The sequence below is a fragment of the Cyprinodon tularosa genome, unplaced genomic scaffold (genome assembly GCF_016077235.1).
Source record: "Cyprinodon tularosa strain WSP-4 unplaced genomic scaffold, ASM1607723v1 ctg2, whole genome shotgun sequence".
NCBI classification, from domain to species: Eukaryota; Metazoa; Chordata; class Actinopteri; order Cyprinodontiformes; family Cyprinodontidae; genus Cyprinodon; species Cyprinodon tularosa.
The window spans coordinates 2,826,035-2,837,396 of NW_024038733.1; the positions used below are offsets into that span (position 1 = coordinate 2,826,035).

Sequence of the window (11,362 nt, forward strand, 5' to 3'; positions counted from 1 at the left end):
ACTCAGAAAATTGCCATATTACCTGTGCCCATATATATATATATATATATATACAGTATATATATAATCTCCAAACTTATATAGACTTGTTCAGCAGACACACAAGCATTAGATAACCCAAAGGCTTGAGAGGGTCGTGACCCAGAACTCTTTTAATAGTCTTAGGAGGGGAAAGAAAAACACTACACTCAGTTGTCTAGTCTGCTTTTCAGGTGAAAGATCATTTGAATATTTACTTTTTTAAATCAAGGGCCCAGAGTCTGGGGGAAGAGTAGAGATGAACATATTCCAGTTTGAATTCTGATTAAAGTTTCTAGAGTCATGAAGATACAGAAAGCAATGAATCTGCTGGTGTTTACTGAGCTCCAAAGACAATCTATGGAGTATTGTCAAAAGGAAAATGAGAAACGCCTAACCCCACCCTGGAGGGGACTCAAAGGCCAATATTAAGGCAACCTTGGCCTCATGCCACCATGAACTGATCCAGTAATGTTTACCAGGAGCACCAACTAGATATTTAGTGCATGAGATTCATAGTATATTGACAGCATGTACTTATAGTAAGCAATTTTATGATGGTCTTAATTAATATTTTGATTTTCCCAAAGGAAGAATTTGGGGTTTTCATCTGCTGTAAGCCATGGTCATGGAAATTAACAGAAATATTTGATAGCTTTGCTTTTTACTTGATTTACTAAAATAAATTTTTGTTGATCTGATGCCTTGAGATGCACCATGCACCTATATAATATTACTAAATAAATTTCATAGAGAAGCTAAAAATAATAATAAACTTTATTCAGTGTGGTACTTTTCTCCAGAAAGTATTCTCAGTGCGATAATTTTTATGTCCAAAGAGTATTTAGGAAGTAGATCATTTACACATACACAGAAGAAACAGATTCCGTTTATAAAAACATTAATTGCAAAAACTTTTTTTTTTATTCAAAAATGACATGAAGGTAAAGCCATAAAGCATGAACCTTTCTTCCAAGTAATTGGTTAAAAAAAAATAAAATAAACAGACTTAAGATGGACTGCTGCGCGTCCTTGGGAGCCGTATCCTTCGGCTGAGAGTGCGGGCCAGTCTGTCCACAGCAGATCCCATATTGCCATCCAGGTTTTTTTGTAAATGCAGACCTTCGATGTTGCCGCTATACCAAAGCACCCAGCCAGCCATGGAAAACAGCACCAGCAGAGCTCCGGAGTACACCAGCAGGTCCCCAAAGTCTTTGCCTTTGATCTCTAGTGAAGCGAAGACGCCCAGGAGCAGGAACGTCACACCCAGCACATCCATCACCACGGCAAACACCAGAGCCAGCTTACAGTGGGACAACCCGTCATACTTCTGTACCATGGTCAAACTGATTGAGAAGAAGGGAACAGGATTATGTGTCAAGTTAGTTGCTCACACTCATAGCCACATCACTAAGATTATTAGAAAAAAAAAAACACCTGGTCTTATCCTGAAAACCCACACATCTCAAAAACTTGTAACCCTGTTAAAGATGTGTAATATAAAACTCTATGCATTAGGCCTTTACAGCATCAGCTAAATCTAATGCCCCTAAAACTGAGAAAAATCCAGTTTCTGATGACATTTATCCAGTAAGGAAGAAATGCACTTTTGGGATTTAAAATCCACTGCACTGTTAAAAGCACTGCAACTGCTTAATCTGGCTCTTCACTGCTCACCTTATGCTTCATGATTGCTTAATCTAACAGACTTTTGGTTGAATCTCCTTGTTTTTCAAAAGGTTTTTATACAGGCCCACAGCATTATAGATCTGCCACTTTACTTAACAGTGGGTATAATGCACAGTCTTTTGTCAGAGCCACCTGATGTTCTTTTTCTAAAGAAACTGCTATATTTTTGTTGATGTTCTGTTTTCTCCTCTGAAGGTGTTTTACTTGTATCAACAATTTGACATTCTTTTATTTTAGTGAGAAATTGTGCTGCTTCAAAAAAATTGTTTTGTTAATCAGTGAAACATCTGAGGATACTACGCCAAGAAATGACACCAAAAAAAAAACGCTTGGGGTTGTTAAACATAACCTAAATAGAAACGCTAATTAAATGGTGTCATTGTACATGAAAATTGTATAGCTGAATGGACACTACTACAATAATTGGTTGTAAAAATTACACAGAATAAGATGTGTTGATTTATGGGTGGGGCTGCTTGCAGTGAGTAGCACTTCTGCCTTGCAGCAAGAAGGACTCAGGTTTGATTCCCGGCTCAGGGTCTTTCCGCATGGAGTTTGCATATTCTCCCTTATCATGCCTGGGTTCTCACCGGGTACCACGGTTTCCTACCACAGTCCAAAAACATGACTGGTTAACTGGCTTCGCTAAATTCTTTGTTAGGTGTGAGTGTGTGCGTGAATGGTTGTTTGTCTCTGTGTTGCCCTGCGATGGACCCTGTCCAGGGTGCACCCCGCCTCTCGCCCGTAGACAACTAGAGATGGGCACCAACACCCCTCTCCACCCCGCCTGGGATAAGCATGACGGAAAATGGAATGATGGATGGATTTATAGGTGTAGAACAGTAATAATAAAAGCAATAGGGGGTCAAGCTGTTAAAAAACACAATAAAAAAAAACTGAAAAAGGTAAAAAAAAAAAGTTTTAAAAGTAAAACTCCTCTGAAGTATTACAGAATAAAAAGATGAAATTTATTGGTACCTGAAAATGGGTCACAAAAAACATTTAAACTATCTTATTTGTTTATTCATTGATTGACTGATCTTTGATTCAGTTCAGGATAAGCTTCTGCCTACAGAAGTTATTGACAACAACATTTAGGTATGGTTTGGGGGGCTGGGGTTACTAAGGGACCACAAAAAATAATAATACCATGATCGAAAAAAACAAAAAAAACAAGCAGTATCTGAATATTAAGACCAGTGTCTTAATATTAATATATTAAATATTAAAACCTTTGTGTATCAGGCCACTTCTGCATGAAATGTTTCCTGAGGTCTGGGCTTCAGTCAAACAGGTGCCACACCTGTCCTGGTGGCTCGCTGTTTATCACTTTCTTTGTTTGAACGTCAACTATACAACAAAACCTTCTTTTGTATATTTCAGTTGTTCATCGGGAAAGATAATTCACCTACCTCGTTGTTGGGCAGACGAAAGCTTACAGTTTATCGAAGTATTTTTGGATCCAGATCGTATGTTGTTAAACCCCTCCGCTTCACGTAATCCTCTTTATGAAACCTGACACCCTGTCACCTGTTTAACCTGTCCTGCAGTTTTATCAACAACATCAATACTAAACGGAACCACAGGGCTTCCTCCCCCGCTTGTTTGAAAGGTTTTCGATACCTTCTTCAAACAAACATCCTTGTTAAAGCACATCAAAATAACGCACATTTATTAGTTAAAATACTATAGTAATAACGAAATAAAAGCGCAAGAGATGGTCAATTTTGATCTTCGAATGATAGTTATAAAAATCGATATAAAAAAAAAAACTCCATTTGTCTGTAGTAAAAAAAAAAAAAAAAAAAAAAAAATTGGTTAATATATATATATATATATATATATATATATATATATATATATATATATATATATATATATATATATATATATATATATATATATATATATATATATATATATATATATACATAAAAATCAATAAATAAATAAAATGAAAAAAATATAAAACATATATAAATAAATAAATGAATAAAGTGAAAAAAAAAATATATATATAGCAGAAAAGGTGTATAAATCTTAAAATTAATCTAGCTTCCTTTTTTATTTTGCTGTCCTTTGTCGAGTGACTATCCTAAGATTTAGCTGTTTACAACCTAACAACTTTTTGAGCTTTTTCATGATTTTTAACCGTCACTTAATGGCCGGAAATGACATCACAGTGTGCTTAAAAAAAAAAAAAGCTGTTGTTATTGTTAGCTTGTTAGCTAGCAGATGAACGGCTGAAATGGAGATATGACTGAGTAATAACTGCTTATTACATATGCACCGTTAAGTTATAACAAAACCAAAAGTGGTATGTACCAGATTCTGTGGTAGACATTTAAAGCATGACGATTTTATTATTGCTTTAATGGCGGAAATTAAAGTACTTATTGTGCATAAAAAAAGGAGATTGTGATTATATATTTGGGTCACATGTTTCTTTTGGAATGAAGCTAGCTTCACAAAAAGCTAACGTTGTGATGAGCTAATTTCTTTCTTCGAGCCGATTCAGGTTTACACTTTACAAACATCTCATCTGTATTTGATCATATTTGCATAACCAAATTTAATTCGATCTAGTTCGATAGGTTCCCTCTGCACAAAAGAACGCAACATCTGAAAGCATCTTCTTCGTCACCGTTTTGGAAATACTTCTGCAGTTATTAACATATAAATCAGAAAACCAGCTTATGTGCATCATATGTACTTATGACTTGTTGACATCATTTTAGTTAAATGTAACGTTTGTCTGTGGCAGATGGAGGACGGTAACAGGAATAACACGGCAGCTTCCACATCCAAGAGCCATGCATCTCTACACCTGCAGAGTAAGGTCTCACTTAATGCAATGTAGCAGTTCATTTTGTTAGTCATTACCTAAGTGAGTATATAATATGAAGAAGCAGAAAAAACACCCCAACTTTTATGTAGCTATGAATGTTCTAATTGTTGGCATCCCCGGGATCTACAGAATTTGTTGCTGGAGTCTAATTCTCATTGTAAACTATATGCACCATAATAAATCCAGTTCAGGACAAAAGCGAAACTTTGAAAATCTGAAATTGAGATCAAATTCCCAGATATGATGGATAAGATGTGACTTACCCTTAAACCCAACTTTTAGTCACAACAGGGTCAATTTAGTCTTTCTATTTCTATTGAAAAATTTAAAGGACAGAAACAGTTACAATGCCTGCAACATGACCCGGTACTTTATTCATATCTTTTTAAGCTGGTTCCGAAAGTCCTATTTGATACTTTTACATCTTAGCATTTCAGAAATAGTAATTATTTTAGACTTGCATACTGTACCTTTGGATTAATGCAAACAGTAGAATTGTTTGGTTTTTACTAAAAGGAAAAAATATCGTATTGATATAACATTAAAATAACTCTTCCTGAAATTGTACATTTTCGCCGTTTTAAGAGGAAAACCACAATCTGGTATTAAAAACTCAAAAATAGCACATGAACACATTTTTTAAATATATTTGTCACCTTTGTAAATTTCTTCACTGTATTTAGGAGCTTTTTAAGCATCAATTTGAGACTTAAGCTTTCTTCTGCCTCCTTTATTTCTGCCACATCTAGCTGGATTTTCTTAAATTGATCATGAATGTATTATACAAAGAACTCATGCAAAGAAATTATTACATCTGTTTCACTTTTAATTATTTTTCATAATGATAAGTAGAAGCAATGAAAATGCCATCCTGCAATTCTTCCCTTATCAATACTTTTATGCAGGAAACGGTTTACATATAGAAAGACATTATGCATCAATAAGAAATAATGAAAACAATTTTTTTTTTTTTAAACAGTAAATGCTGACAAACTGCTAAATCTTTATTCTCCTCCCTTTTCCTTCTTGGACTTCTTGTCTGTTGAATGATTGATGAAGATTAAATAAGAGTAAAATCTGAATTCTGTATCACCCAACATGCATCAGATACATTAGTTAAAAAATAGGGAATAGGGGGCATCAATAGGCTTTAGACTGCAGTATTATAATGTTTTTCAATTACAAGTTATATGATTTTGTCATTTCTCAGCTCCAAAAAATGAGGACACCTATGAAATTGCCATTCCATTTGAAGAGAACAACTTTGAGCAGCAGGGATTTTTCAACCAGAGTGATCAGAATTTTGATGGTAAAAGTCTTAAAATATATAAAACAGTTGCTGTCATCTGTCACAGTTGAGTTGCTTTTCTCTAGTGCAGCACTTTTGAACTTTGGAGCTGCTCTTGTCATCCTTAGAACCACCCTCCACCTCCGGGCCATCTACGGTCAGCAACTCATATATGGTGATTACCAACCTGCGGACCCAGCTCCAGATCTCTCTGGAGAAAAACTCCTGGCTTCAGAAGAGAATCGAGGACCTGGAAGAGGAGAGGGACTTCCTTCGGTGCCAGTTGGACCGCTTTATCTTTTCCACAAAGAGCCAGGGAACAGAACAGGGTCAGAGTCACTACAATAATGGTGAGGACAGTCATAGTTACACCCTGAGAAGTTGTTTACTGAGAAACTTTGCTGAAGTGGTAAAAGACGTGATAATATAAATTTCCCTCCTCGTGTTTGCTCCCATCAGGGTATGAATCTAGACGATTCAACTGGAGGGCAAGAAGAGAGGAAGACCGTTCCGCTGGTAAATATTCACCCATGCATTTTAATTTCACCATATGGCAATGATGAATTATTGTATTTTTACAATCACTAAAATGTGTGTCATTTTGTATTTTTGGTTTTCATCCCTCTTAATAGAACAACAGAAGACGGACCCGCAGCATTTCCCTCAGCGTCAGTTTATCCAGCGAAGGCCTGGTCCTCCCACTATGGTCCCTTCCAAAAACCCTGTCTCTAGTCAGATACCCACTCAGCTCTCCAATATGAATGCCTTGTTCAACACAACACAATCCCAGGCTCTTTTACAAAGCCATAGTCATGCCTCTCCAAGTACAACAGCCAGTGGCAGCAACAGCAAAAACAACAATTCTGCAAGATCCTCTTTGAATGACCTGAGTAGACACAGTGGCCCAGGTAATACAAATTAGATAAAGGTTCAAAGTTTGAAATTTGAAGGCCAGAATTGTGAATTTTACACCAAGATATCATTTCATAATGGAAAAAAGATAACTTGCAAACCATAAATCCCCATAATTCAACCTTATACCTTTTTGACTATGTTTGGCAGCAACTATTGTATTGTATTACCTTGATAATAATGTCATGGTGTCATACATGTGTCTTTTGCCTCCTGGGTTTTGTAAAGCGGATTACTTTTTGGCCTTTACAGATTCCCTCTCACTGTTGGGAGAATCTGATGAGTTCTTGGAGCAGGAAGGCTTCATCGAGGAGGAGGAAATGATCTCAGGGGAAGATGTCATGTCAGAGGCAATTAACACCAACAGGCACCAGTTAAAGAGGAGGCGACTCTTCCAAGCTCCACGAGAGCGACAGAGAGGTGAGGAAGAGAAAAAAAAAAAAAAGGAAGAAAGATCCAGAAAGAACACTAATGGCTGTCATTTAAGAATCCACTGCTGCTAAAGACATTTTTTCTTTCTTTTTTATTTGCAGTCAAAGATGCAGCAGGGGTGCTTTTCCGCTATAAGAAGATTCTCCTTACATACCAGCGGCTCAAAAATATGTCTAAAGCCTTCCAAATCCACGGGGTCGACCGCAACACAGTCGCCTCCACCACGCCCATCGCTGAGCTGCTGCTCGTGGCACCAGAGAAGGTGGCCGAGGTGGGAGAGTTTGATCCTTCCAAAGAGAAGCTGCTGGACTACGCCCGGCGCTGCTACATCGCCCTTGATGACGAGACGCTTAGCAGAGTGCAGGCGTTAAAGAAAAATAACCTTTTGCTGCCCATCTCGTATAGGTTTAGGCACTGAGGGGAGAAAGGGAAATTATTGGATTTCTCCTTGAAACAGAAGGCAGAAGTGAAAGGAAATAAAAAGCTAACTCCTTCCTAATGCACATGGAAGCTGCAACTGACACTTTTCAATGCATAGAAACACACCACATTCTATCAGTTATAAACACAATTTACACCCATTTACATTTGACAGACCTTAACCAACATCATTAATGAGTTTTTTTTTTTTTTTAGGGAATAGAGACAATGCTACCTGCCAGCACATGTGTCGTTCTAACTTTAGAACTGATATTTCTACAATCATACAGGACTGTGTTTAAACACTTTTGCTTGTGCTGTGGTTTGAAAATACTTTTTCCTAGCAAGTTGTTTTACTTGATGGCAGAAATTCAGACACTGCTTTCCATTAATGTGGGTTCTCAAAGCCTAAATATCCAAATATATATCACTTTTATTTGTATGCAGCTTTGACACAACCCTATAAGTGTTCGAACCTCAGATGAAGAGGAATTTTTTATTTATTTATGGTATACTTTATACAGGGCTGCTCAGTGGAATAGTGGGTAACACTGCTGCATATATATATATATATATATATATATATATATATATATATATATATATATATATATATATATATATATATATATATATATATATATATATGTGTATATATATATATATATAGGACTGGGGTTCGATTTGCGGCCTTTATGCATGGAGTTTGCATGTTCTCCCTGAGCATGCGTGGGTTCTCTCCAAGTACTCCGGCTTCCTCCCACAGTCCAAAAAAAACATGACTGTTAGGTTAATTGGCTTCTCTAAATTCTCCCGGGGTCTAAGTGTGTGTGAAAATGGTTGTTTTTCCTGTTTGTCTCCGTGTTGCACTGCGATGGACTGGCGACCTGTCCAGGATGTACACCGCCTCTCGCCCGTAGACAGCTGGAGATAGGCACCAGCACCCCTCGCGACCCAGTTTGGGATAAGCTTGATGGAAAATGGATGGATGGATACTTTATACAACATAGCATGTTCATATTTCATACCATGTTTATGTGATGTTTCTTTACTGTGGGAACATTTATCATCATTTTACTTGCCTAAAAGAATTTATAAGCTCCTACGTAAGACAAAACTTTAGATTTCATTTTAGTTCCACATATTTGAAAATGGGAACTTGTAAAAGAAAGAAACCACAATTTGATAATCTATAGAAACAAATTAGAACCTTTGGTGCTGGAGCCCGAGCAATTAATCACTGTTTTTTATTGTCAAATAGATTTAATTTGGACCCATGCCTACTTTCCTCCACTACTCCATTACTTTGGTTCTTCACAGCTTAACAAACAATTTTTGTAAATGTCTATGTTACTGTAAATGCCACCTTTTACTTCTGATATTAGGAATCTTTTAATGTGTTGTGATATTAGCACATTTTTATAAACTACTTGACAGGATTAACGCTTGTAGAAACAGTTAAAAATCATCAGCTACAATGGCTCACAGAGGAACTGTGCACCACAACACATGCATGGAAACAGACTGTTCGCCATCTGTTATCCGTCTGATTTGGCTGATCAGAACAGGCTGATTGTAATGTACAATATAAAATACAGTTATTCTTACGGACTACTATGTAGGATTTTGTTGTACAGTGGAAAATAATTACTGTGTAACAAAAAGAAAGTGTTAGTCTGATGGGGGAAAAAAGCTCCTGGCAATATGGCTGCAGATTTAAAATTCCCGCCTTTTAACAGTGTTGAAAACATTTCTTTCTGAAACTGTCCTATCAACGTATTAACAGCATGATTCAAATGGCAGCGAAGCAGTTAAAGAAAAAAACAATTTTGTACATTTCAAGACTAACTTCACCAATATGCGATGATGATTTATTACCAGATACTGTTGATATAAGTGCAATAAACTATGATTTTCTTTTTTACTTACATTTCTCTTTGTTTGATTGTTACGAATTTCATATAATTGTTTTCTGTGTTTCTATAGATTGAAAAAAAGTGATGTACCGTTTGTTCATATTTAAGGCTGTACTGATGCTGGGTGAGAGATTAAAAACCGCTTTGGCAAATTAAAAATTTCATAACTACAGTAATCTCTCAATATTTAGATTTTTCTTCTGAAGAGCCAGACTTTTTTGTTAGCTTGTAAAACGGTCTTGATAAATTGGCAATTTACAAATGGCATTAGGATCCAGGCAGAGGTGTTGTGGTTGAACTTGTACTGCTTCCTCAATTGCTATAGATATCAGACAAGGGATGGTTCAACTCCTCGGGCCTGTGTCAGGAAGGTGATTTGAATGTCTGAAGAAAAACTAATTACAGTATCAGAAGGTTCTGTCTCCTCACTACATTTACGTATTGAGATCTAATGTAGACTAAGTTACAAAAACAAGCATCAGAATGGTGATAATTCAATTCATTGATACAGAACCAATTCACAACACATCTGAGTTACACATTATTAAGTCAATTCCATTAAGTCAAACTGAGCATGCATTTATTGTCAGTGACTTCCTTTTCTCAAGAACCAGGCTCAGTGTGAAATGCCTTCATGACAGAAGACCCAGAACTACTCTAGTAAAACTTTATTGTCAGTAGTTGCTTGTTTTCTCTTGGTGAGGGAGTTGATGTACATCACCATCTGGTACGCTGGTGCTACCGCCAAGGACAACGGCAGACTGCAGAGTGCCATCCAGTCTGCAGAGAAGGTGATTGGCTTCCATCTCTCCAGGATCTGTACGCCTCCAGGACTCTGAGGCCTGCAGGGAAGATTGTGGCTGATCCCTCGCACCCAAGCCACCATCTATTTTAGACACTTTCTTCTGGAAGGAGGCGGTGGTCCATTAGGACCAAAACCTCCCACCACAAGAACAGTTTCTTCCCATCCGCAACCCTTATCAACAAGGCTCCGAGACCACCATGACACTAATACTGCTTCTCTACACCAACGTAGCATCTCCAGACCTCCTGGTTTACATTAACGCACAGCCTACTGTGTATATAGTATATAGCTATATACTATAGTATATTGTATGTTTTATAGTGTATATAACTGTCATGTATTGTGTAGAATACTGGAAACGGCCATTTTGAATGACTGCTAATGCATATTTTGTATATCTACTTTATCTGCATCATTAACATCAAGTCAAATTCTTTGTAAGTGCAAACCTATTTGGCAATAATTCAAATTCAGATTCTGTTTTTTTTTTTGCTGCTTCAAAGAGAGAATAGGTAGACAAGCTCTGAGAAAATTTTCTTCATATGAGAAGAGATTAAAATGATTTTAAACAGGACATAGTTATCAGACCAGTAAGTCTGAGGATATCAGAATTTCACACAATGAAGTCCAGATGGGGGAGAATGAATTGCAGAAAATAGATTTTTTGAAAAGAAATCACAAGAAGAAAAACACACAACAAAAGCAACAAATCCGTCCTACTATGTCAGCAGTTCAAGGACTGCTGGTAATATTATAGAGAGGGGTATTCTGGAAAGTGTTGGGCTGTCTATTATCAATTGATCATAATCTTGTTGTTGGCCATGTCCATCCATTTACAATGGACACAAGATTGAAAACTATTGAAACATAAACCTAATTCTTTCCAGTTTAATGGCTAATTGTGTTTTGTTTCTATTTATAAAACTGTTTAACTGTATTCTTGCCATGCAACAAATAGAGGACGAACAAGAAAAATGTTTTAATCTTCGCTTTTATTCTGACTGGATTACTGCTTGTAATCTGAGTGGAAACCT

General features: G+C 36.7%; 1 protein-coding gene across 2 annotated transcripts; it reads left to right on the top strand.

The window, feature by feature from the left end:
* Window positions 1–3,906: 3,906 nt before the first annotated feature.
* Window positions 3,907–8,170, top strand: ccdc106a (coiled-coil domain containing 106a). Of its 2 annotated transcripts, none has more exons than XM_038284400.1 (8): window positions 3,907–4,024; window positions 4,472–4,541; window positions 5,766–5,864; window positions 5,972–6,193; window positions 6,303–6,359; window positions 6,476–6,751; window positions 7,008–7,175; window positions 7,289–8,170. In XM_038284400.1, exons 2-8 carry the CDS (start codon window positions 4,472–4,474, stop codon window positions 7,603–7,605), a joined length of 1,209 nt encoding a protein of 402 aa, XP_038140328.1. In that variant the 5' UTR covers window positions 3,907–4,024; the 3' UTR covers window positions 7,606–8,170. The 2 variants fall into 2 exon arrangements, with proteins under 2 accessions (XP_038140328.1, XP_038140329.1); XM_038284401.1 differs by having other exon boundaries at window positions 3,914–3,971.
* The last annotated feature ends 3,192 nt before the right edge of the window (window positions 8,171–11,362 follow it).

Coding starts and splice junctions, on each gene's coding strand:
- ccdc106a (XM_038284400.1), top strand. CDS start 4,472: ATGGAGGACGGTAACAGGAATAACACGGCAGCTTCCACATCCAAGAGC. Junction 5,865..5,971: donor GAGTGATCAGAATTTTGATG/GTAAAAGTCTTA, acceptor TGTCATCCTTAG/AACCACCCTCCACCTCCGGG. Junction 7,176..7,288: donor TCCACGAGAGCGACAGAGAG/GTGAGGAAGAGA, acceptor TTTTATTTGCAG/TCAAAGATGCAGCAGGGGTG.